We start from the raw sequence: 26,877 nt of genomic DNA on the forward strand, positions 1-26,877 counted from the left end.
TTTCCTTGAATGTACCCGAAGAAAACTGCTAGATCCGTCCTCCTGTTCCTCTGTTTTCCTACTGCCGTGTCAGCAGCTTGGTGCTCAGTTTTTGTAAGGCAAATGCTTACGACCCTTTTCTGAAGGATCTCCGGGTAACTCACGGCCATGCCATCTTCGCTACAAACTTTCAAATCACGGAGCTGGTTGCAACACACCCTCGAGAACCGGGGCTCCGGGGGCCGGCGCCGAGGCTGGGACTGAAGCGCAGATCCAAGCACGCGGGCGCAGTTCTCTTTCACTCAGCAACGGCCGCGGTTGCCCCGCGAGGAGCCTGCGCGGTCAGCGCTCCCTCCGGTACCTCGCACTTTCGGCGGCCACCGTGGATAAAGCCCTCTTTACGCGTTCATTCTGCATGGGCTGTTCGTTCGGACGCGGCGCCGGGTTTCGGGGCTCCGCGTCCTCTCGGGCCGGCCAGGTCTCCTCGTCCGCGGCCCGGCGGTGCGGTCGGCGCAGCACGCAGGGCCCGGAGGCCGCGGCGAGGACCGCGCGGTCGCCCCGGCATGTGCCCCGCGCTGCCCCACAGACACGCAGCCCCGCGGCCACCTGCTAGCGGCGCGACGCGGGCCACTAGCTTCTTCCCCGGCGCGACCTCGGCGTCCCCACCCCTCAAACGAGAAGGGCGCAGCGCTCAGTAACCGCCAAGCCTTCAGGGCAAGCCCAGGCCCGCGGAGGCCGGGACGGAGCGTCGGCTTCCCCTCGGCGCCGACGTCATCTCGGCCTGCGGCGCGCTCGTCTTCACGGCGCTCGTGAGGAAGCCGAGCGCCCCGAAGCCAGGCAGCCGCTCAGGGTCAATCTGACGCCATCTGGGGCTGCGTGACACAAATCCACCCCCTAGAAAATAATGCAGTCAGCCATTTCCCGCTGAAGCACCATTTCATTCCCACCAAAACGGGACGGGCTCATTCTCACGGCGTCGGCATCTCACCGGAAAGCAGACGTGCTCTGAAGCTGAGGTGCGGGACTCCCGCTCCCGACCGCCAGGCTGGCGAGGGCTGGCGAGGGCTGGCGGAAGGAGCCGAGTGCGCTCGGAAGCGCTCGCTCGGCCTTCGGCGACCATCGTCAGGGGGCGGGGCTCGCGTAGCGGCGCGTTCCGCGCGGGGCATTGTGGGGAGGGCGGCCGGTGCTGCCGCGGCTGCCATCTTTGCAACTCCTGGCGTTGCGGCCTTGTCGTTGGAGGCGGCCTTGGTGGTGGCCGTCGACCTAAGCGAGCGGTATAAAGTGAGCTGGCTGACCGCTCTCCTTCCCCCGGTCTCGACAGCACGGCCAGCCGGCGTCCGGAGGCGGGAGCGAGGGCGGTGGGACGCGTGCGGGGCCCGAGGCCAGCGGTTAGTCACAGCGTCGCCCGGAAGGATGGGCCGGTCTCGGAGCCGGAGCTCGTCCCGCTCCAAACACACCAAGAGCAGCAAACACAACAAGAAGCGGAGCCGCTCGCGGTCGCGGTCCCGGGACAAGGAGCGCGTGCGGAAGCGCTCCAAATCCCGGGAGAGCAAGCGAAACCGGCGGCGGGAGTCGCGGTCCCGCTCGCGCTCCACCAACACGGCCGTGTCCCGGCGCGAGCGGGACCGGGAGCGCGCCTCGTCCCCGCCCGACCGCATCGACATCTTCGGGCGCACGGTGAGCAAGCGCAGCAGCCTGGACGAGAAGCAGAAGCGGGAGGAGGAGGAGAAGAAAGCGGAGTTCGAGCGGCAGCGAAAAATGTGAGCGCCCGCGGGGGGAGGGGCGGGGCGGCCGGGGGTGGGGGCGGCGGGCGGCGGGGTCGCAGGAACCCGCCGGGAGGGTGCCCCGCGGCCGGGCGGGAGGCCGCGGGCAGCTCGGGCCCACGAGGCGGCCGGGGAGGAGCACCGTGGGGCTTGCGCAGGGCAGGCTCGGAGCGGGGAACGCGATTTTGGCGCGAGAGGAGCCGAGTGCCGGAAGCAGGGGTGGAGCCGGGAGTGCGGGGCGAGCGTGGCTCGGGCCGGGGAGGGCGGGGGTGCGCGCCTGGGGCGGCGTGCGGAGCCCCGCGGCCGGCCGGTGCGGCGCCGGCAGGAGTGCGCCCGCGGGAGCAGGTCGCCGCCGGCCCCGGCGGTCCCGCACCGAAGCCTCCGTTGGGGACCCGGCTTGCGCGGGAATAGGGCGCCGGGGCTCCCGCAGGACACCCCCAGATGCCTTTTCCGTTAGTGCGCTCCTTTTGTTAAAGGTGGTCGCGCCTGCGTTTCTTTTTTTTTTCTTCGAACCTGCTGGGTGTTTGTCATTTTGTGAGCTGCAGAAACAAAATGCACACACTCGAGACACAAGTACCATGAGTTTCCACACTTGAATGCACCTGCTTAACCACCGTCCCCATCGGAACTCACTCGCGTCCTTACACTTCTTCTTTACGTTGCTTTATAATCCTCTGCGGCAAACTTCAGTGCAATCCTGCTGTTCGTTTTCCTTCTTAGTATACTTTTATTTAAAAGGCACTTGCGTATTTGCTTTTACTTTCACATTGCTCACATATAGAACTTAATTTAGGGAAGATCAGCGTCACGGTAAGGTTCCCAGCTTGAAATATAGTTTGGGTAAAAGTATTTTTGAAAGAGTCCTCTCGGGTATTTTTAGACCCCAGAGTAGGTGCAAATAATTCCAAACTGATCTTTTGGTTTTAAAATGCGGCGTTTTGTTTTGGCTTAAGACCATGGTCCTTTGATTCTCTGGGTATTCATTTCCCAAAGTTAGTTTGCAGACTTTCCCTCTTTAACCAACCGTCTTCTTCAGTTCTTGAATTCATGTGTAGAAAAGTGCACATGAAGCAGGAAAGTTAACTGAATTTAGGATTTTCCTGGGACAGATACATGTGTACTGAGTTGTCTAGGGATTTTAAATATAAAAAAAAAAATTTTTTTTAAGATTTTATTTATTTATTTGACAGGGCAGGGATCCCAAGTAGACGGAGAGGCAGGCAGAGAGAGAGAGAGGGAAGCAGGCTCCCCGCTGAACAGAGAGCCCTATGCGGGGCTCGATCCCAGGACCCTGGGATCAAGACCTGAGCCTAAGGCAGAGGCTTTAACCCACTGAGCCACCCAGGCGCCCCTAGGGATTTTAAAATTTTATATGTTTGGGTTTGTATTATGTAAATTTTCCAGCAGTGTTTCTTTCTTTTCTTTTTCTTTTTCTTTTCTTTTTTTTTTTTTTTTTTTTTAAGATTTTATTTATTTGTCAGAAAGAGAGAAAGCACACAGGCAGGCAGAGAGGCAGGCTCCCCACAGAGCAAGGAGCCCAATTTGCGACTCATTCCCAGGACCCCGGGATCATGACCTGAGCTGAAGGCAGCGGTTTAACCCACTGAGCCACCCAGGCGTCCCCAGCAGAGTGTTTCTGAGAAGCAAAGTTAAGAGGCATAGGACTGGAACACTAATAATACTACAGAGGAAGCAGTACCAGGAGAGTTATTTTGCTGCATACCTTTTTCTCTTTATGTAGAACTCTTGATATATGTATCTGTATATGAAAACCAAATACAAGTAATTGTTTCACAACCTTGATTGTATAGAATCCAGGTTTTTTGGTCTGGAACAAGATCCTTCGCTGTAAAAATGCAGCTCTCAAATGTCAGCAGATGAACATCTGAAAGATTACTGAAGACATCTCTGAGATAATTTTTCCATTTGAAAACAGATGTCCAAAGAGAAATGATTTGCCATTCACTAGAAAGCTAAGACTTGTGGGAAAAATGAAAGAAACCTGGTATGCAAAGAATAATTAGAAGTGTTTAGCAAGCTATACATGAATAGTAGAGACAAAATACAGGGATTACATGAGAAAATTGGGCAGCTGTATAGTTCCAAGTTGACAGAAGGAACGAACTGCCATTAGCATTTATGAAGGGAGGAAAGCTAGCAGACATCTATACTCTGAATTCCTCTGCGCCATGCAGCAGGTACTCCTTAATTTGGTGTAATGTCTTGGAAATAACAGAGGGAACAATGGGAAGACCTAGGTTTTGGAGCCATGAAAATGGGCATAAGTAGTTGTAGGTCTACAAGTCTCTGTAGATTAGCTCATGATTCAGCTAACAATTTATTGAGTATTTAATAAGTGCCAGATACTATCCTAGGTGTTGTTAATATAAAGATAATTGATCCCTGTCCAAAAAGCTTTAATGATTTAGAAGTAGCTACATTATAATACAGTGTGGTAAATTCAGTGATCATCATGTGATCATAAAAAGAGAGATGATGGATAGGTAGGCACCTTCTAAGCATGGTGGGTGGTAGATGAAGAGAAAATAAGAGAGACTGTCAGGCGAGGCACAGGAAGGTTCCTGTGGGCCAAAGTGGAGTCCCCTCCACTCATGGTTGAGTGAAGGAGGGGAGAGAGGGGAATGGCCCTAAAGAGCGGTTGAACAGTGAACGTTGAGTGGAGCAAGGTGTGTAAGGACTAAAATCATGGAGTGACTGGGGAGGTACATAGTGGCTGGGAATTACGAGAAGTGTCTTGTGTGCCTAATATTAAGGAGCTTGGATTTCATCCTAGAAACCTGAAAAGTTTTCAGGAGGTGAACAGTGTGGGCTTTTTTTTCTCCCCCAAAAACCTGCACGAAATGCTGTAGGATTGATAACTAGTTGCAGTAAAGCCACATAGATGTAGTGAGGTGGTGGTTATTGGAATGGAAAAGAGGGACAGAGTTAAGAAACACTTAGTGCAAATAAAACTGGATTGGAACATACGGGAAATAAAACATGAATGTTGGCTCTCATGTTTCTATTGTGGCTGTTGCACCTCAGCTACCAAATGTCTAAGTAACTGTGTGGCAGACAGTTAAAATGTCAGAAACCTGGTGGATGGAAGACAAGGAAAAATCAAGGGGAGCTTCCATTTGTCACTTGCACCGTGGGCTCTTACATCTGGATATGGTGAGGTTATCTCTGGTTGATAAGGGAGACTGAGGCCTGGGAGAAATGTTGGGGAGGAGATGAAATGACCCAGGAAGAGCATGGAGGCAAAAGAGCAGCTGGTTCAGAGGACTGAAAGAACCTTAGGGAATGTTTGTTGGAGGAAGACAAGTGCTTCCTGGAAGCAGAGAAGGGATGTCAGGAGAATGCACCGTGTCCGTGTGCTTGAAGCGATGCAGTGTTAGATGAGAGACCGCCAGACAGCAAAATTAGATTATTCTGTTGGGCTTAACCAATTAGAAAGTTTGGTAATACTGGAAACCAAATTGCTTTGCTCTTTATAGTCGTGAGACCTTGAATAAATCATCTGTGAACTTGATTTCTTTTTCCTGAAACAGAGATACAGGTCTTGCTTATTATGAAGATCAGAAAAATACTGCATTTGCAGTATTGACGTACTTGGCGTACAGTGGGTATCAGTAAATAATGTTGGGTCATAAAATTTATGTACATGGAACCAAATCGAGCCTGGTAAATTTAGGAAGTTATGAGTTACATTAATACTGTGAAAGGTAGACCTTAAGCATTAAACCTTTTTTTCCTCATTTTTGAATAGCTAATTCACATGTTTCAAAATTGAGTTCAAAAGTTCTACCTCTCTCCTGTGTACCAGCCATTTCTTATGTATTCTTTTGAGATGCTTTATGAGTGTTGTATTAACTGTGCATGTTGAAAAACACGGGTGGCTGTAAATGACTTGGAGCAAATCAGTAAATGTTAATGGTATAATAATTTACTGTAGCCTGTGCTAATCTATGTTTGATTATGCTTAATGTTCAACTGCATGACAGATTAAGAGCCTTCTAAATTAAAGTATCTAAACTGAACTGGGATCTATACGAGTGATTCTCAGAATACTTGAAGAGCTCATCTTGAGAGCAAAGAGCAGCTTTTATGTGCAAATTCAGTATGTGGAACTGTGCCTTTTGGGGAAGTTAGGGCTCTAAGACAAAGTATTAGGGCATAAGATCTAGTTGATGTTGATAAAAAAAATTTTAAACAACCAATTTGGTAGTTACATCTTCCCGTATGCTTTTGCCTTTCACTTTTGTCCTGGAGAAACAGTGTAGGGTAGTGTGGTGCTTGAGATGATGAGCTTTAGAGTCCACCTAGGTTGGGAGTCATCTCAGCAAAATGCTGTGAGCTGGAGCCCAGCTAAGAAATTGTTCTTTGCCTGAGGAACCATCAGAGATGTAATCGATGACATGGTGTATAAAGCTGTTGGCACAGTATTTGGTCCCATGTCAATACCGAATTACTGCTGTTTGCTGATGTTATGAAGCACTTCCTAGAAGTAAGCTGCTAGGGTTGAGTCTGTGTTGAAAAATATTTCTATGTATATTATATTTAAAATAATAATATGGCCAGTTGCTGTATACAAAGTCATACTCCGTACTGTATTGCCTGGCCCTTGCTGTTTTAATAGTTGACATTTTAAATTGGTTGTGACTGGTGTGTTTAAATTTCTGAAAGCATGGAGAAAATGGGTGCCTAATGTTTTATATACTAGTTCCATTGAAAACGGAAGCTTCATCAGTGGTACAAATTCTTAGTCGGGGAATGTATTCAGCAGAGGAGCCTGAGGAAAAGCTTAGGGACCCTAACCATCAAGAGAGTGACAGACAGTTCCTGTGAGGAAGGTTCGCAGCAGCGGGTGGGCAGTGACACTAAATGATACTCTGTGAAGTACTTATGAACAAGTGTTTTTTTCCAAGAAAGCTTCAGGATCTCTTATGAGAATGAGTCTCAGAGCTACTTTATCATTGATTATGATAATACATTTTTCATCAGTAATGACAGGCTCATTTTTAATTCAGTTATACATTTTTTGTTTGTTTGTTTTTTTACTTAAGGGAGGGGAGAGGGGAATTGAAGCAATACTTTTCAGGGCAGAAACTGAAAAATTTCTGTAAAAAAATTTTTTTCTGATTACTGAAATGGTAATTTTAACTATACTGAGAATAACAGCAACAACAGAAAATCCCATTCTTGATAAACTTGCAGGGGAGCAGTTTTGCTGTGGCGCCCTGACCTTGCCTGTCTCCACGTGGAACCCAGCAGAAGGGCTTAATTACAGTCATGGTGGTATGTCCTGTGGTTCCTCTAGGAAGAAAGGGAGATAAGCAGCCTGGTGAGAAACTCCACTGGGCCATTTCTCATCCTCCCCGTCTCCTTGGAGGTTGGGACTTTCCCCTTGCCCTCCCTCAGGCTATAAAACTCCTGCGCTGTCCTTAGATGGACTCCTTAGCAGCAGAGCTCCCCACTGCTCCCCACTTTTGTGGTCATCTGGCCCCTCGGGTTTGGTGTCCATGAGTGGGACCAGAGAGCGAGCTCACACCGTGCTGATCTGACTTTTGCAGTAAGTAATAAACTGAATTAATTTATTTAGTCTTTTTTCTCCTTACTGACCAACTCTGGAAATGTGGCCCCATTAGCCGTTGTGCTACTGCTGTTACCTAGGGACTGCTTGAAAAACGCTGAATATGTATCAAGTGTCTTCCATCTTTACCAAATTCCTAAGTTGTTTGGCAGTTTTTCTGATGATAATCTAACGTAAAGCCTTCTCCGCTCTTCGCTCTCCTTTTACCTTATATTGAAAGTTTTAGTTGAAACTGTTTGACATTGTCCTTAAGAGTTGAATTGTACCATTTTTGACATTTTAAAATAAAATTTCTTCTTAGGCTTCTTTACATTTACTAATACCATAAGAACCAACTAGCAAAGAAAGTATGTTTGTGGGAGTCCTATATACATCTAAAACTTTGTATTATGTGAACTTAGAGATATATACAAAAGTAGAGAGAATATTATAACCCCAATGTGCCCATCATTCCTGTTCAGCAATTATCAGGTTTACTTATTTCAGCTCATATTTCTCTCTTTGGATGAAGTAGAGAAGCCAGAATCTTTATATTTGAAATGTAGTTTAATTTCTTCTGAAATCACTGCCTCATTTCCTTTAGATATTTCTAGCAATTCATTTTAGTGTTGGGAGTAGCTAGCTTTCTCTTTTATTGAGCTGCTATAAATAAAGGCTCCTTGAAACTACCTTAAACTGTATTTTTTTGGAAGTTCAAAAGGAAAAGGAGCATAGTTACATATTAGGCTTTCGTATCTTTTTAGATAAAAATCAGTAATTTAGTGTTGGGAGGAAATATTTAAGAAACAAGCAACAGAGTCTTCAGAATGGGTATTGCATATATCTACAACCTAAAATTGTATTCTTTCAAGTAGCTACTATCTCCTTGACAGAAAAACAGATTATAAATGCAGGAACTGAAATGAATCACAATGTTAGAGATAACACTGGTATTAATATGGTATCACTGAGAATAAGTTAACAGAAGTTGAGAATGAAAGCACTTGAATCAAATTGGCATCAACCCCCCAAAATAGAGTTTAGTTGAAGTGGATTTGGGTGTTTAAAGGTCACTTAGATGCTATAAAGTCTTTACTAAACACGTAAATTGAATGACTGGCTCATACATATTTATGAGTCATCAAAAGATACAAAGGTTACAGTTGTATTTAATTTTGTGGGTTGTGAGAAAGTTGAAAGCATTACTAATAACAAATTGTCTTCTTGGGATTTAGATATACTTCCAGAGCCTCTGAATTTATTAATTTAACACAAATTATTGTCTCATCTAGTGCAGTTTAATAGAAAATACAATGTGAGCTACATCTGTAATTTAAGAATTTCCAGTAGCCACATTAAAAAGAAACCAGTGAAATTAATTTTAATATATTCTCAGTTTTTAAGATGTTGTTATTTTAACATGTAACCAAATACAAATAGCTATTAGATTTCTTATACATTTTCTTCATACTGATCTTCAGTTCAGACTAAGCACATGTGACCAAGGAGCTATCATATTGGGTATCAGTGGTATAAAATGTGCATGGTTTACACTGTAGTGCCTTGGTAAATGTCAGTATTTTCAGTGCAGAATTTCGTTTTGAGTAATTAAGTTGTTTTCATAATCTCTAAATGTGATTAAAATAATTAAAACAGTATCATGCTTCATTGAACTTTTTATTAGAACTGACAATGTATTTTCACCCACTTTCCCATCTCTTGAAGAGCTTTTAATTGAAAAATCAATTAACCAAAGAAAGAAAAGGTACAGTAAAAGGTGTTTAGGTTCAGGACCTGAATTAAGTTGGCCTGTATTTTCAGTAAAAGTTAACACTACATTGCCTTAGCAGTCCGAATCTTTTTTAGTCTGTATTTATTTTGATTTTGCTAGTGGAAGTGGGGGAGAGGGGTGAACTTTGTCTGAATAGCTTGCTACATAGTACTTTCTTTTGATTTCTGTAGCTTAACCCTTAGACTGAGTGCATTGGCAAATGAGCAAGTCTGTACACTTAACAACAGCTTGTCTTTTCATTATGAAGTTGATACCAAAAAAGTAGATTCTTGTTTCAGATTTACTGTAAGTTTCTAAATGAAAACTAATGAACTAAGCTCCTTTTATATACATACCAGTCATTTTGTACTTAGAAAGTGATAGAAAACAGAAATACTTCATACTTACTTGAATTTCTATATCCCTTAATTTGGGTATCTTCTATTTCCTTGAATGTTGCATGAAAATGAATTATAAAATTTTAAAATTAGGCTTTGTGTTTGACAGATTTATATCTTGTTTTGTTAGGTTTACTTATATTATCTGAGTCATTGTTTTTTCCTTTGTTTGCCAGTCGGCAGCAGGAAATAGAAGAAAAACTCATCGAGGAAGAAACAGCACGAAGAGTGGAAGAATTAGTGGCAAAAAGGGTAGAGGAAGAATTGGAGAAAAGGAAGGATGAAATTGAGCGAGAAGTGCTCCGAAGGGTGGAGGAAGCCAAGCGCATCATGGAAAAGCAGTTGCTCGAAGAACTCGAGCGACAGAGACAAGCTGAGCTTGCAGCCCAAAAAGCCAGAGAGGTAACGCTCGGTCGTTTGGAAAGTAGAGACAGTCCATGGCAAAACTTTCAGTGTTGGGTGTGCCTCCTGCTCAGTTCAGAAAGAGATGGAATACAGACTAATTCCTTTCTCATCTAAACTTAACATTGCTGCGAAAGTTAATTTTTTAGCCTTATTCAGAAGTGCTGACTGATATTTAAAAGTTATTTTCATAAAACATATTCAAGGATACTTTTTGATTTAATGAAACTGACTTACATATTTGAGAAGTGTTTGAAACTTTTGCCATGGCTGCAGGACTTACATTCTTTTTTGGGAGGGCGGAGGGAGACAGGGAGCGGTAAAGGGAAAAGGTGAAAATCCGCCTGTGGATGTGTATTCTTCTTCTCTGTGTATCATTCTTACTGCCTAGACTGTGAGAGGCGGTTTGCCTTCAGTCAGATTACAGAGAGCAGGGCCCGACATTGAGTGACAGCACCTGCTTTTGATGCATAGGTTTTCTTGCTCTTCTTTTTGTCCTTTTACCCCTCACCCCCTACCCTAAATCCTGCTTCAACACAATGGACTAATTCTAGCACTCTGATCATAAGGCCCTCCATTTTCCTAATGTGTTTCAAAGAATCTTTTTAGGAAAAATGTCCAGATTATTCATCCACTTTTTTAGTATCTACTAACAACTCCTTTTTTTCTCTAGAGAGTTATGAAGGAACAGGTTGTCCTTGTCTGGAGTCAAGCTAAACACATGATTTGTTTTATCAGCAGCTGGAGCAGAAGTTGAAAATGTCTTTCTGTGAGACAGTAATTTGCTACTGAAGCTTTATGGCTTATTTGCACTGATTACTCCAGGTTCCTAAAACTTGTTGAAAGTCACTGAAACACTTAAGGCAAATTACTTCACGGCCCTGAGTGTCCCTTGACGTAGTTTGCATAATGAATATGAATTCCATTGGTGTATGCCATAGAAAATCCTGTAGTTCTCTTTTCTTGAACTTAAATGTTCGACTCAGAATATGTGTCTCCTATCATTGTTAATCTTGGCCTTATGGTGGACAAGTTGGCATCGTATTAAATCTCTCTTATTTTCCAGTAAGCTTAGCTTTTCAAATGCATTTTCCCTTGTGCTGTCTTTAAGTAGATACATGTGTCTGTATTCGGTAGCTATCACAGACTGTGCAATTGAATGTATGAAATTTTATTTATATCAGTGCTTTTGATAATGAAGATAATTTTGGAGTAATGGTGCTATCTTGTAGCGAGTTATTAATCATAGGAAGATTTTTTTCTCTTCGTTTGCTTTTTGTTTCATATTAACAATTTTTTTTTAACACGGACACAACCCTCTGACAGTCTTTCCAAATATTAAAATCATTTGAATATGTATGCTGTGATCTGAGCACTGCCCAAACCATCAAGCAATCTTCATATAGTTTGCATTATAAAATCTCATTAAATTCTCCAATAAAAAATAAATTACAGAATTTTATTTCCGGACCATGCACCCCCTGGATTCCTGAATCTCAGTTCAGACTGTAGATGACAAGATAAGCTGCCTTTAGAAATTGTCAACATCTGAATGTTAAGTCCATTTTCCCCATGGAAGAGCCCTTAGTTCCATGAAGTATGGATTACCATTTGTATTTTTCACTAACAGTAAATGTATTTTTCTTATTAATTGTTTGCCTTAGGAATGATGAATTACATTTTTTGTTCCTTCTTACCATAAACATCTGCATTCCTCAGCTCAGCCTTCCTTGTATGTTGTTTCTTTATAAATGGTTGAGCTGCTGATGCAGGTATTGCCAAGCTAACAGTACAAATCATTTTAAAGAGGAAGCTGGCGCGTATGGCAGCCGAGGAGCACACTCTGCAGGACACTGGACAAGACAGTAAATATTCAACTTTTAATGCTGATTAAAGGAGTATAGGTAAAGAATACGTAGGTATACATAATTGGTGAGACAAATATTCACTTTATTTATATTTTATATATTATTTTTTTAATTTGGTAAATACTATCCAGTTTTGTAGTTGTCCTTGTTGATTTGTGTGATATTAAAGTATTAGTAATAATTGCCAGGAAACTGTCATTAGGGAGGGTTTAGTCGGTTGCTGTTTGGACTGGGAGGGATGATTTAAATTTCGTGCTAGCAACAAATTTTAGTGGCTGCACAGTTTATCATTTGTCAGACAGAAGGTAGCTATATAGCTACCCTCTAAGTCAGATCAAAAAAGTTCAGAGGAAGATTAGTAAATATTTATCAGTAAAAATAAACATTTTGTTTTTCTAACATCTTAACATGTCCTCCCCTTTAGGAGGAAGAACGTGCAAAACGTGAGGAGCTAGAGCGAATACTGGAAGAGAATAATCGAAAAATTGCAGAAGCACAAGCCAAACTGGTATGTATGAAGCATACGTGAAAAGTATTTTATATTTGCTTTATTTTTTCAGATTTTATGGGATGATTTGTGCTCTATGACTGACATATTTCTTGGAGTTTTCAGGGCCCTTTTCAGGGATTTGAGGCAAGAGCCGGAATGGTTGACTAGATTTTATTAAGTGTCTTCCAGAGGAATCTTAACTGCGGCTATCCAGAAATTCTATATATGGAGAAAATTCTAAGATTTGCAGTGGTTTAAGACCGGTTTTCTGGGAGATTTGGACTAACCCCACTCCAAAGTTTTTCTTTTACATTTACGCCTAAACAATAACAGCAAAGGTTTTGGAAGTATTTAAACTAAAATGCAGCATTTCACTTCACATTAGTTACCCTGTTTACTAGGTAAAGTAGGTAGCATATGTTTGGTAGTAAGTGTATCAGACTAATAAGCTCTTTTCCTATTCCAAGTTACAACCTAGCAAGGAATATGGAGACTGAAGTAATTATAACCTGGGAATATAAAAGGTGATTCAGAGCAATTTAAACATTTTAATAAAGAAGCCAATATAAGAATATTGAGGTAGTTTTTTAAAAAATAGAAAAAGAACTAATCTGTTTTTTTCCTCTCAGTTCTGTTTTTTAGTGCTTTCTGAGTTTTTGGTTTGTTTCTTTGTTTTTAGCACAGACTAGTATTTGAAGTGGAGTGAAAAAGTAGAACAAAAATTTTGATGTCCTAGGTTTTTCCATTTAAGAGTATATACTTTGAAGCAGTCTCTGTATGATAAAGTAAGCTAGAATTAAAGGACTGTGGATATAAGGAAGCCAAAAAACAAAAGGAGAATGGGCTTTGGAAGGAAAAATTTCTTTTTCCCTTGAAGGTAGCATATAGGAATTCTCTTTCACAGTAAGAATGTAAGTCAGAGATGGAAGGAATCTTAGGGTGAATAGGGGATGAGTGCTGTCGAGTGCCCAGGACTAGAGACATGGCCCAGGAGGTAGTCTTGGTTCTAGACATCTTCAGAAGTTTTGTCTAGTTAGAAATGTGTTGAGACTAGTACAGTTGTAAGAGACACTTGCTGCCAAGTCACACTGTTGACTTGGAGGGTGGGGAGCAAGTTGTAAGCACCAGGTGGATGATTTAGAGAAAAAGAAATTCGAGTGACTGTTGATAAAGGCACTGAAAAGGATCGGAGTTGGGCTAAGTCATTAATTGACACTGAATCCCAAGGAGAGTAGGGGTGAAGGAGAAGGACCATAAGTAATGTGTCCTATAGTTGATACGGTAACTTTTTACATAACCTTAAAACTATGGAGCAATTAATTCTAAAGCATGAGGTTTTAAAAGATAGCATACCCCAGAGAAAAGCCAGTACTGGAAATACCCGAAGCGACTTAGCATGATGACACTATGGATTCTTCGCTAATACTGCTGTCCTGGCTGTTAAAAAGGCTGGCATGAAAATACCTTAAAACCTCTTAAGGTAGCAAAAGCCCTGTGAATGGTGATGCACTGTGAATGGATGAGGAGTAATTATAAGATATATCACTACATGATCATCAGTTAGTCTGTGATCATACCTTTTTTAGTAATGCTGTATGAGAAGAAAAGCTCAGTGTCGGTAGGAAGGAAGGAAGGTGGAAAGAAGGAACCTTAATTTGAGTTTGGAAGGTTGAACTTGAAAGGTAAATACAGAGTGGTTTTTAAGGCACGGATATTTCCAGAAAGGAGGAACAGTATAGTTGGTATTTAACATGGTGAATCAGAATTGCCAAGCAGGTGGAACAGAATTCCCGTTAAGAGTGTGATAAAAAATTCGTTAGCCTGGTGAGTTCAGTTTTTGGGTCTCCTGGAATGCCAGTGACCTACAGAGCAGAGCTCCTCAACTTGTTAGGTCCTGCCGAGAGATCCCTTCTGATCTGGGCTGTGTGGTGCCTAGGGGAACTTGGTTGGGCTCTTTATGTTCCTTTTGGCAGCTTTCTTTGTTTACCGACATGGATCTTAAAATTAAAAATATGACTTCTGTATGTCATTACTGGGAAAAGATTAGCAAGCTTACTCTAGAGCAGTGCTTCTTCGCAAGTGGTAGTAATTGGCCAATTTTTGTTCTTGTCTTTTAATCCTAATTTGTCTCAGACCTCTACTTTGCAAAATATAATTAAGATAAGTTACTAGAAAAATGAGGTCAAGTGGCTATAAAAGCTTCTTAAACACTTCTGGTTTCTACATATCTTGTTATAGATCCATTATAGTTTGCAGACTGTTGCTGATTCATGAGCTGTACTTAGACTAGTGGTGTTCTAGAACATTTGAGCTTGATAGAATAGGTTATATAGTGACATTATTTTGACTGCATGTTATCCGTAGACTTTAGTGAAAAGATATCTTGGAGAAACGAAGTTTGAATTTGAGAATATTTGGTAAGGATTTGGACAGAACTCATATATTTCCTATATATTATAAAGTTGAAGTTTAAGAAATTATTGTCCACGTTGGACAAAATTAATTTTTACTTGGTTCTGTTGGCAGTGAGTCATAGGCTTGCAGGGAAAGTGGAGCATCCTTTGTGTTGGAGAAGACCAGGAAATGTTGCTGCATAAAGATGCCAGGCACATATGGAGATTTCTTTAGTTTTTGTTCATTCCTTATCCTCTCGATTTTGAGCAAGTTTGTTTTTATCTTTTTACCAATTTATTAGGAAATATCACATGGTCTATATTGAATGTTCCATTAGAAGAGTAGGTATTTAAGAAAGGAAGGAGAGTGTGCTAGTGTTGTAGGTAGCATGGGACTTGTCCTGGTTATGTCAGTAGTGCTCGTTTATCTTGTCGCACCAGCAGTTCCGTTTGCTTTGTGACGTCATAAATATGCTAGAAATGTGGACCGCTGCATTGTATGAGGAGAAGAAAGTGATGCATTCTTACTTCTAGAGGGCAAGGGAGAAAGAGGCAGTGGTCAAGCTTAACTATTCACATAATCTGTACTGAGAAGTTACTGTGTCTGAAAAGCGATTTGGAAATAAAAATGGACAAGAACTTAAGTTCTCTTGAAGTATTTACTGTATTAATGGTGGAGTCAGGGACAGTCCCAGGAAAAGTTAAAAGTAATAGGAAAGTATTTGGTAGTGGGATGTGTGGTAATTGGCGTAACTGCCTCAGGGTGGCCTGGGAACCTCCTGGAAAAAACCCCATGAGCCCAACCTCAGTGGCCTGTGAGGAATTGAATTTACAGTGGGTGCAGGAGTGTGAGGAAATGAAGCCTGGCAGAGGCCTTTTGGGGATTTTGTGGAATTAAAGGCAAGAGTGTGTGGGCTCTCCGAGGATGGTGGGCTAGGCGCAGTAATAGCTATGGTGGTAAACCAAATTTCTGTGTAGTAAGAAGTTTGTGGGATAAGTAATGGTAGACGCTGTCTGAAAGTAGATTAAAGACAGGTTGGAAAAGATAGTACCCTGGGGGAGATTTCTTAAACAACATAACCATGAAAGAATAATGCAACAATTTCTTACACGTCAGTAAAGAAGACTGACTCCCGCATGGAAAAAGTGAAAGATATACATGAGAATTTACACAAGTAGAATGAAGAGTGCTATAATCAATTCTTGAAAATACATCCCAGTATCCCAGCTTCTGTAGGAAAACTAAGAAGTGACTCCCCCCGCCACACACACACACGCTTTTCTTTTTCTGTATAAGTAAATACCAATAGAAAAGACTTTTTTTTTTCCTCATTAGCACCAAGTTTTGGCAAGAATAAGGTATAGAGAGACCTTTTCTATGGTAATGGAGGGAGTGTGTAATGGCCCATAGCCATTTTAGAAAATAGGACTGAATCAGTAAATATCAGCAACCTTAAATCTGTTTCTGAGAATTTATCTTGTGAAAACTGCATCAGATGCAAATAAGGTAATACAAAAAAAAAAATCTCACCATGTTATTTAGAATAGTGAAAATTTTGCAGGTTTATAGATGAAGTATAACCTGTGCTTATAGTTGGCTTTTCAGTAGTCTAAAAGTATTTGGTAATACAGGGCAAAAGGCTAAAAACAAAATTATGTATACATGATCTTGCTAATTTGAAAAGTATACTTGCACAGTTTAGTAGATGGAAAAATATGCCAAAATGCTTAGTAGTCTCTATTGTGAGACTTATATGTAACTGTATACTTTTATCCAGTTCCTATATTTTATACAACTAACATACATCACTTTCATGATCACATAAAAATAATTACGAAAGTAAATATAAACCACTCTTCAGTGGACTTATAAGTAGGTCCTTGTGACAAATGTTCACATTGATTGCAGTGATGACGGTAGTGAGGACTGCGTTAGCTTAGCCACATGGGCTCTCTTGTATGTGAAATTCTTTTCTTTTTTATTTTTTTTATTTATTTATTTTTTTAATTTTATTTATTTGAGAAAGAGTGTGGGCGGGGAGGAGATAGAGAAGCAGGATCCTTGTGAGCAGGGAGCCCAATGTAGAACTGCATCCCAGGACCTGAGATCATGACCTGAGCCGAAGGCTGACGTTTAACCCGACTGAGCCACCCAGGTGCCCCCCCGTATGTAAAATTTTTATGAGGTGTTCCAGACCGAGGGTAGTTTTTGTGCACATTCCAAATTGTTTGTCAGGATGCTTGATTTTATTGGTTCAGTAGGAGGCAAAAGAATATTACTCAACACGTTTTATTCATAACATCAAACAAGAATTAATTCACACGTGGTTTGGCTTGACTGGATTTGGCCTTTTGGCAGATTGGTTTCTAGTTCTGGCTTAGTATTGGCAGTACATAACTATCTTCAAATATTTGAGAGGCCCTTGTTAATACAAGGGAGAATTTAAACTTTTTGAAGAAATGTTAAAAATGATACCTAAAAATTTTTTTGCTCCTCTTTTCCATACACATTTTTTGTGATGTGTCTGGGAAAAGCCCAGGTATTATTTTGAAATGTGTAAGAATCTTACTTACCCAGAAAGGGAAACAGACTAAGAAAAGTGATAGGAGTTGCTTGGAATTAAATGTCATTTCCGGAGGCTGTATCAGTAGAAAATGGCCTTCAGGTTATTCACTGGTGAAGGAAGATGGTAGTAAAATGGAACCTGGTTACTTTGCTTGTGAATACTTGAACTATAATAAGAGACTGACAATTTCTAATACAGTTATAAAAATTACTACGTTATGATGATATAAAATTAATTTTAACTGGGAACTTTTGATTTTTATTTTTTTAAGATTTATTTATTTGAGGGAGAGAGAGAGTATGAGTGCACAGGCTGGAGGGACAGGGAGAGAGAATCCCCAGCAGACTCCATGCTGAGCACAAGAGCCTAATGGGGGCTCGATTTGGTGACCTTGAGAGCATGACTTGAGCTGAAACCAAGAGTTGGACACTTAACTGACTGAGCCATCCACATGCCCTCGAAGTTTTAAAATATATGCAAATCATAAGTCTACAGTGTATTTTTGCTCCTTAATAATGAAAATAGTTTTCTCCTTACCCACTTGCAAAATAGGGGATTTACCATGTTCATCATTGCTTTGAGAAATGAAGAAAAATAGGACCATCTGTAGAAGTTGATTATATGTGAAAAGTGTTCCACCAACTTAAGGTAGATCTCACTTTGCAATTTAGAAATTTCTCTGGAAAATAACCCCCCCACCAACAAAAAACCCATGTGTTATTATGTCCTGATCTCTGAAATCTCTGAATGTTACCTAATGTGTCCCCAAAAAAGGGTCTTTGCAATTATGATCAAGTTAAAGATCTTGAGTTAATCCCACATCATCCACCGTGCTCTTAATGCCATCATATGTATCGTTACAAGAAGAAGGCAGAAGGAGATTTTTTTACCACACTGTGCATACAAAGGAGAAGGCTAAAGACAGAGCAGAGAGAGATTTGAAGATTCTGGCCTTGAGGATTGGAGTGATGTGGTCAGAAGACAAGGAATCCAGGCAGCAACCAGGAGCTGGAAGAAGCAAGCAATAGGCTTTCCCCTCAAGCCTCCTGAGGGAGCATAGCCCTGTTGACACTTCAGATTTTGGACCAGTGATCCAGATTTTGAATTTCTAGCCTCCAGAATAATTTTACATTGTTTTGAGCTACATAGTTTGTGGAAATTGGTTGCCTAAAAATCTGGAAGTGGTTTCGAAGTTGGACAGAGGTTGGAAGAGTTCTGAGGCATATGATAGAAAATACCTAGACTGCTTTAAAAAATACTGTCGGTAGAAATACGGACTTCAAAGGTGCTTCTGGTAAGGGCTTGGACAACAAATGAAGATGTTACTGGACGCTGGAAGGGAAGGGAGGTCCTCATTGTCTACTGGTGGAAAACCCGGCTGGACTGTGCCCTACAGCTGTGTGGAAGGTGGAGCTTGTAAGGGTTGAAATTGATTATTTAACTGAAGGTATTTCTAAGTAAATATATATATATATACTTACATATATACTCTAAGTATAAAGTGTTGCGTACAGCCTGCTTTCCTCTGGTAGTTGATAGTAAAACTCAAGGAGATAAATAGATAAATAAACTGATAAATTAAAAAGGAAAGAGCACTTGATGTTTGGAGGAAATTTCAACCTATCTAGATTACAAAAGATGCTAAAGTTGGTTATTACTGTTAGAAAAACTCTGGAAAGAAGACCAAGATTATGACTGGACAGCCATTTGCAAGGGCTGAAGAGATTATGCATGTGACTCATAGGTTCCCTCAGCCACTTTAGCAAATGCCACGAGTAAATGAGATTTATCCAGGAAAGATCGTTGAGGAGTCTCTTGTCTAATGGCCTGCCAGATGTGGGAGATCCACAGTGTTTTCAGGGTTGCTGTATCAGCAGAAACCCTGCCAGCTTGGACTGAAAGGGACAGGAGGACACAGTGATGAAAAGACTGTTAAGATTCCCAGTAGACTTCCATACAGGAAAAGTGACATGAGCACAGAACAGAGAGAGATGTGAAGATGCTGGTCTTGAAGATTGGAGCAATACATGTGGCAAGCCAGGAAGTCCTGGCAGCCGTTAGAAGTTCAGAGAGGCAAGGAGCACATTCCCTCTGAGAACCTGCAGGAGGAAGGTGGCCCTGTCAACACCCTGATTTTGTTCCAGTAATAATGATTCGGGACTTATTTGCCTCTGGAATAAATTTCTGTTCTCTTAAGGTATCCAGTTTGTGCAGCTTTGTTACAGTGGCTACAGGAAACTAATACAATCGGAAAGAGAACGGACCTTCTTTACTACAGTGAGCATAGAAAAGTTAAAAGCACAGTATTTAGGACAGTTAATATTGATGTATTTACACATTGTAAGAAACAGGCAAATATGGCATGGCATCAAATGTAAATGTCAATCAGATATTTTAATTTGGGCGCCAGGGTGGTTCAGTGGGTTAAGCCTCTGCCTCAGGTCATGATCTCAGGATCCTGGGATGGAGCCCCACATCGGGCTCTCTGCTCAGCAGGGAGCCTGCTTCCCCTTTTCTCTCTGCCTGCTTGTGATTTCTGACTGTCAAATAAATAAATAAAATCTTTTTTAAAAAGTATAAATATTTTAATGTGAGGGTGGTGGCTCAAGTCAGTTAAGCTTCTGCCTCTAACTCAGATTAGGATTCTGGGTTCATGGAACCGAACCCTGTGTCGGGCTTCCTGCTCAGTGGGGAGTCTGCTTCTCCCTCTACCCCTGCTGCTCCCCCTGCTTGTGTGCCTGTGCTCTCTCTCTCTCTTTCTCTCCTCAAATAAAATCTTTTAAAAACTATTTTAATTTGAAATGAAATGGGGGAGTTATGGAAGGATGTGTAGTCAGTGAGAGGCATGTTTCTAGTTGATACGATGAAAAGTTCATTTAAGGTATTTTCAGCAACAATTTTTTTAAAACTTTTGGATGTTAGTGTATTAGCATCGTATAGGGTGGCTTGAAGGACATTGTCAACCAGAAACCCACTGAAAAACCCATCCGAAGATGGGGCTTGATTGGTAAGGTGGCTGTAGGAACCAAAGAGAGAATGAACTTGGTGAGTGATACAGTGAGAGGAGGAGGAAGGAGGAAGTGGAGGAAAAAGGAAGGGGAGAAAATCTGATATAAGAACCAGAGAAGATGCCATCTTGCTGACAGCCATGTGTCAGCAAGCACTTCAGAAACTTCCACAAAAGCGAAAGAACGACCAAGACAAACGGAAGAACTGAGTTGAAAGAGAATTGGGGGTATAGAAGATTAAAAGAGCTGCATCTGGATGAGATCATTTTTTGTGAAATTTTAGGACATAAATGATAAAATGCTGAAGGTTTGAGATTGCTCTTCTGGCAGTTTTCCAGAGCTGTCTCCAGACCTCTGGAGGACAGGGATTCTTGTACCGAGGATCCCGTGTCAATCTCAGTTGTCCATTCCTTGTCCTTTCCTTCTTGAAGCCGTTGTCTCCGCATCAGGTAATACTCAGTCTCAGGAGATGTCACACTGGGTTGAAGTTCCAAAAATATATTTAAGATTATAAACATATTTAATAACTGGGCAATTAAATTGAGAAGGAAAGGGGCTGGGAAGAGTGGCTGGTGCTGGCATTCTTTTTAGATGGTAGCTACTATCTTATAATGACAGTATGTACTGTAAGAGTTAATTGTCAGAATAACCAAGTTGCCATGGGTAGGGATTGCTTTTTTTAATCCTTTTGTGTGTTACTTTTTTAACCTTGTATATTAATAAGTTTAGAACATTCTACTGACCTGTAGTTTGCTAAGGGTCAGAATTAATTATATCAAATTTCTTTTTAATATTTTTTCATTGCTTAGCTGAAGTGGGATATACATTACTCTTGTTATAGAGGGGAGGATGAATCATAGAATTATAAACGGCGGAGTGCAATAGGTATGTGTCTGGGAAGGTTAAAATGTAGAAACCCACTACTATTTCCGTGTAGCGGCAGGATTTCCTAATTGGAATACTTTTCATTCTTTCCTATCGTTTTTGTAATTCCTTCTGATACCAAATACTTCTCTTTGTATTTTTAAAACTTTATAAAATTTCATATGTATTTTGAATAGAGGGTAGATTTCCACATCAGGATCACCTTGATGCACAGTATTCTAGAACATGTGAGAAGGAAAAGGCTTAGGAAAGAATAATTTTTTTAAAGATTTAATTTATTTTTTTGAGAGAGACAGATGGTGAGAGAGAGAGCACAAGTGGGGAGGAAAGGGAGAAGCAGGCTCCTCTCTGAGCGGGGACCCTAATGCAGGCTTAATGCCAGGACCCTGGAATCATGACCCCTGAGTCAGGCAAACAGACACTTGACCAACTGAGACACCCAGGTGCCCCAGAAATGAGTAATTTTAATAAAGGCACTGGGCCCTCTGGGTAAAGGGGGAGTGGGGCAAAAGGTACTGGGAGAGTGAATAGGTCCTCCTGCTAGAACGGCCTATCTTGCGCTCAGGTATTTCATCTCACCAGTCACTCTTCGGAATGGCGGTGCAAGGTTGAAGGCCACCTTTGTGAGGGCTCTGGACTCATGGTGTAGGAAGGCCTACCCTAATTTCGTGGCTCTGGTATGGTGGGTGTTAGCTTTTTCTTGGGCCTCTGTGATGTCCATCATGGAATCCATGTAACAGAGCTTAGTATTGTCCGTCTGTATGCGTACCCATACACATTACCCCACCCCTGGCATAGTGCTTGCTTTTGCATACGTTCGAAACAACAGAAGGCTAGAGGAGGAGGAGTGCATGTTTCGCAAGTGGGGTCATCAGGAAGGAAATGGCATGTCAGATTACAGAGGGAGGCTCAGGTTTAGAAGAATACTTAGCAGAGAAGGTGTAGGTTCAGACCTCACAGACGGATTTTCATCATTTGAGAAAGCACTATATTAAAATAGGCTTTGGGTTTTGCTTAGCTAGTCTGTCTTTGCTGTGGTGTAATTGAATAGCATTTATGCTTCGTTTAAAGCTGTAATGGAACAGAATACAAATATTTATACATAAAGACAGGATATATTCACCTGCTCTCTTCATTTTTAAAAATCATTTCATTATCAGGTACTTACAATAGGCACTATATGTTTAACACTAAGGGAGAACCAGAGAAATTCTGGCATCCCTTACACACACACACACACACACACACACACTCACACTCTTTTATCTCCTGTATTTGTAGACGTCACTGAAATTGAAACTTGTTTTTTCTTTACCCAACCTAAAGTTAATTTCAGTATAGAATTAGTATTTCCTATCGATGAAGGAAATGACTTTGCTTTAAAAATCTTGCTTGTTTTTAATTTAGGTCATGGGATCACATCATTCAAATTAATTTTTCAGAAAAATAAGTGGTTATATCTTTTTTCCCCATCCACCTACTTTTCATTACCATGTCTAAAGGGTATATTCAGTTATGTTTTTTGTCTTTTTTAGAGTTTAAAATGCATATTTTAGCATTTATAAATACACGTATTTTTATTCTCCCCTTTTTGCAGAGAAATAGTATACTATATATAGACTGTTTGGGACTTTGTTTTTCTTAACAGTGTAACTTGGGGATTTTTCCATTTCAGTATGTAGTGATTCCTATTTTTTGTTGTGTTTGTTTTAACTACACGGTATTCTATTGTATAGATTTTTCCATAGTTTAGAAGTCCCATGTTGGGGAATATTTGGGTGTTTCCAGTCTTTTGAAAGCTACATTGCTTTAAAAAAAGTTGTTCAATTTTGCATGTATGCAAGTGTTATTTATAGGATCTATTCCGGGAAATTCATTTACTGGGTAAAAGCATTATGAAGATAGAGCTTTGGTAAGTAGTGCCGAAGTACTCTTCATGAGATAGCAGTGTGTATCTCTGGAATTTGTCAGTGTGATAGTAATTTTAGATTTCTCTTAAGGGTTAGGTGTGATGTTCAGATCCTTCTCAAGGTTCTAACCTGCTTTTCTAAGGGCTGAGTTGGAAGAGTAGGGAAGAGTGAGTCTCAATGTTAATAGTCATAAGGGTTTCTCAGGCACACAGACACACAGTGAAGATTCTTTACCTTGATTTAATCGCACTTTGCCAAACTCTTACCCAAATGTCTGATGATTTGTTACAAGTGGATAAAGGAATTGGCATATGAATTCCTAAAGATGATCAAAGGCAGTTAATTCTTTTCTCTTGTAATAATCAGTGGAAGTCTTAAGCGCCAGAGTGGTGGTTTGAAGTGGGTGTACAGGTAAGGCTTCGGTAGGGGGGAGGAACGCACGAGCAGAGGAGAGGGGAGGCAAGATAGAAACCGAGCATGATTTGAGAAAGAACAGTGTGTAGTGTATATACAGTGAGAGCCAGATTATAGAAAGTCTTAAATAGTTTGCTCGTTTGGGAAGTTAGTCCATATATTGCACATGGTGGAAGTCACTGGAAGCTTGAGGGCATGGAGGAACAAAATGATGTTCCAAAACGGTGAGACTTGGTAGCATATTCTGTGGGGTGGATGAGGAGACTGGGAACACAGAAATCCCGTGAAGTGTCTGAAGGAGGTGGGGCCCCGCGCTGGTGCGGTGGCGGTGCACATGGAGCTGCAGGTGAGCCGTCGCCGCGGAAGAGAGAGCATGAAGGAGGTGATAACCGACGGGTTGGCTGTTTGCCCCTGTCCGGGTGGAGGGAGGAGACAGAAGACAGCTGCAGAATATGCGTGGTGGTAGGGAAGGTCATAGAAAGGGCTAATTTATTCTGTGGTTAGGTTTGGGGGATTTGAATCTTGAACTTTGAAGGTTCCCAGAGGTCTCCCTGATGTGTGTCCAGTAGCTACGCCTATTAGCCAGCTGTAGCTTAGGGACAAGATCTGAGAGATGGAAGATCTATTTCATCTGTCTGTTGGGTTTTCCATCTTGCCAGCTGACCACATTCTCAGTTTTTTAAAAACTTGGATCTTGGGGCGCCTGGGTGGCTCAGTGGGTTAAAGCCTCTGCCTTCCGCTCAGGTCATGATCCCAGGGTCCTGGGATCGAGCCCCGCATCGGGCTCTCTTCTCCTTGGAGAGCCTGCTTCCTCCTGTCTCTCTGCCTGTTTCTCTGCCTACTTGTGATCTCTGTCTATCAAATAAATAAATAAAATCTTTAAAAAAAAACAAAACTTGGATCTTTATCTTTGACCTTTACTTGGTTACAGTGGATTTTTGCCTTACTGTCTCTCTATCTTTTTGTCTACATCCTCACCATCTTAAAGTAAAACAGACCTCTTTGTGTCACGTTGGTATATAAAAGTCAGGTGTTTGGTTTGTTTTTTGTAAACATTTTATGTTGCATACCAGAGTCCGTCACCTTTCCTGTCCTCTGCCATAAAGCCTGTAATGCAGTCACATTGAATGTTACTATTTCTGAACAAAAAGCCTATCAGTGCAGATAAACATGAGTGAACAGGTGGAGAGCCTTAATGTTTTGAGTCACCAGTGTTTCGTGTTAACGTGGGAGGGGAGAAAATTTTTGAAAGACCTAAGTTCAAATGAACAGAAGAATGAATAAAGAGGTCATTAAGCATTGTAGTTCTGACCATCTAGAAAACCATTTTAGTAGAATAGTGGAGATGGAAGCAATGACTTTAAAATCGGACTTTGGGAATAGGAAAGCATTCAGAGGATGCAGTGAATGTTTTTAAATTGAAGGTCAGATAGTGATTTTCCTGAGGTTTAAAACCCCAAATTAGAGCAGGTTTTCTCAACCTTAGGCCTGTTAACATTGAGGGTTAGATAATTCCTTGTTGTTGGCGGCGGCGGGGGGGGGGGGGGATGGTGGTGACTTGTGCATTGTCAGATATTTAATAGCATGCCTGTCCTCTGCCCACTAGAAGCAGGAGCCACCCCGCCCCCCTCCTCACACATACCCCCCCACACCGTTTCTGACATCGAGATCACCAGCACATGTTGCCTTAATGTTCCTTGAGATGGGAGGGGTGAGAAATAAGGCTGGGGGTGTGGGGTGTGGGCGTTGGTGGGGGCAGCAGGGAGAGACTTGATGAGGAGGGAGAAGGAGAATTGCCTGAACTTTTTTTTTTGGTGACGACGGGAAATGTATATACAATACAGCACAGGAAGAGAGTTGGTTGTGGAAGACTGAAGGAGTTGAAGCCCTGCAGAAGTTAATTATGCCAGTGTCCACTTGAAAGGGAAAAAAAGCATTTTGTAGTCACCTAGGTGAAAAGGGTCTTGAAGTTTTTTCTCTCCAGAGAAAGGGGTCCTTAGTATTTCTTGGTTGTATATTGATAATGTTTTGTAGCCCCAGTAGAGATTTTTCTCTTTAAACTCTTTTATGTCTTTCTAATGATAAATCTGTAGTAATTGATAGATGACCTGCTCTTTGGGTAAATCTGTGCCTTTATTCATGATTGAAAATCTCTTCATCTGATGCACTGAAAGTGTCAGTAGGACAAAATCTATGCTGATCTTAAAACATGATTTTGAAATTGCCATTTTCAAAATAGGTAAGTGCTTTTTTTTCTGATTTTTCATAACAAAATCGGAAAATGTAGGCAGAATTAATAAGAAGTTCTTTTCTAATTCCTCGTTGTTTTTTCCTTGATCACTTTGTGTGTGACCGTAGGAGGGTTTTGTTTGTAAGCGGTCACATGGTCTCCCAGTATTACTATTAGAAGACAAATTCACAGAAGGTTCTGATGTTTACTTCTTACTTTCAGGCTGAAGAGCAGTTGAGAATTGTTGAAGAACAAAGAAAGATTCATGAGGAAAGGATGAAACTAGAACAAGAGCGACAACGTCAGCAAAAAGAAGAACAAAAAATTATCCTGGGCAAGGGGAAGTCCAGGCCCAAACTGTCCTTCTCACTAAAAACCCAGGATTAAATCGCAAACTGAACTTTTTACAAAGAAAAATGGAAAAACTTTGTATGGTAGCTTCATGTTGAAGTGGTTTTTTTGTTTTGTTTTTGTTTTTTTTTTTTTTTTTTTTTTTTTTTTTTTTTTTTTTTGTTTTGTTTTTTTTTTGTTTTTTTTTTTAATTCGGAAAATCTGGAAAAGTTCGCTTGTTCTAATAGGGGCTGTGCTCTGCATTCCTTTTTATCCCCCCTTAAACTTCCATTAAGTCAGATCCTTATCAGATCATTGTTGTCTTCTAGAAAGTGATCTATTTTTCATCTGTTTGGATTCTGTATTAGTGGTCTGAAGAAGAGCAGATCACTTTGTAAACTGGATGGTCTGATAAGGTTTTTACTGACCCATTGACTTCAGAGTTATACTCTGTCTATTACATCATAATGCTGGTTTTGCTGACTTTTTGTTTTTTTATATATTTATAAAAAAAGAAAAAGTTGGAAATTGCATTGGACGCTCCCAGGGTGTTACTGGACCTCTGTGGTGTATTGTTAAACCAGTGTCCTTGTGAGACTGTTGCTCTTGATGTTCCTGATACAGGTAAGGAAACAGTTGGTCAGCTCTGGTACAAAATATATATACAGTTCAGTATTGTCTCTGTTCAGTTTGTTTTTATTTCATTGACAAAATCAAACCAGCATTCCCCATTGTGTAAATAAATGATTTTGCTGAATAAAGTAAAGTCTTAAATTCATATGTTGAAGCAATTTTTTTTAAAGTTCTGTTAAGTCTTAAAGAGGGTGGTTTACTTTTTGATGGTCAACAGTTTAGAAATCCTAGAACTATACTCTATTTCCTCATTTATACTTTTAA

The 26,877-nt window shown here is 41.2% G+C and overlaps 1 protein-coding gene across 2 annotated transcripts; it reads left to right on the forward strand.

Moving 5' to 3' along the window:
• Nucleotides 1-1,127: 1,127 nt before the first annotated feature.
• Nucleotides 1,128-26,758, forward strand: ARGLU1 (arginine and glutamate rich 1). Of its 2 annotated transcripts, none has more exons than XR_006607122.1 (4): nt 1,128-1,739; nt 9,660-9,885; nt 11,693-12,261; nt 25,873-25,955. XR_006607122.1 is itself a non-coding variant. In XM_045081332.1 (4 exons), exons 1-4 carry the CDS (start codon nt 1,393-1,395, stop codon nt 26,035-26,037), a joined length of 822 nt encoding a protein of 273 aa, XP_044937267.1. In that variant the 5' UTR covers nt 1,129-1,392; the 3' UTR covers nt 26,038-26,758. The 2 variants fall into 2 exon arrangements, 1 of the variants encoding a protein (XP_044937267.1); XM_045081332.1 differs by having other exon boundaries at nt 1,129-1,739; nt 12,178-12,261; nt 25,873-26,758.
• Nucleotides 26,759-26,877: the final 119 nt, after the last annotated feature.

The sequence above is a fragment of the Mustela putorius genome, unplaced genomic scaffold (assembly GCF_011764305.1).
Source record: "Mustela putorius furo isolate JIRA1106 unplaced genomic scaffold, ASM1176430v1.1 tig00000551_pilon_pilon_pilon, whole genome shotgun sequence".
Taxonomy (NCBI): Eukaryota; Metazoa; Chordata; class Mammalia; order Carnivora; family Mustelidae; genus Mustela; species Mustela putorius.

Excerpts from the sequence above, each read along its gene's own strand:
- ARGLU1 (XM_045081332.1), top strand. The coding sequence starts at position 1,393 with ATGGGCCGGTCTCGGAGCCGGAGCTCGTCCCGCTCCAAACACACCAAG. Across the intron at positions 1,740-9,659 it reads TTCGAGCGGCAGCGAAAAAT|TCGGCAGCAGGAAATAGAAG; the intron begins GTGAGCGCCCGC and ends TTTGTTTGCCAG. Across the intron at positions 12,262-25,872 it reads CAGAAGCACAAGCCAAACTG|GCTGAAGAGCAGTTGAGAAT; the intron begins GTATGTATGAAG and ends TCTTACTTTCAG.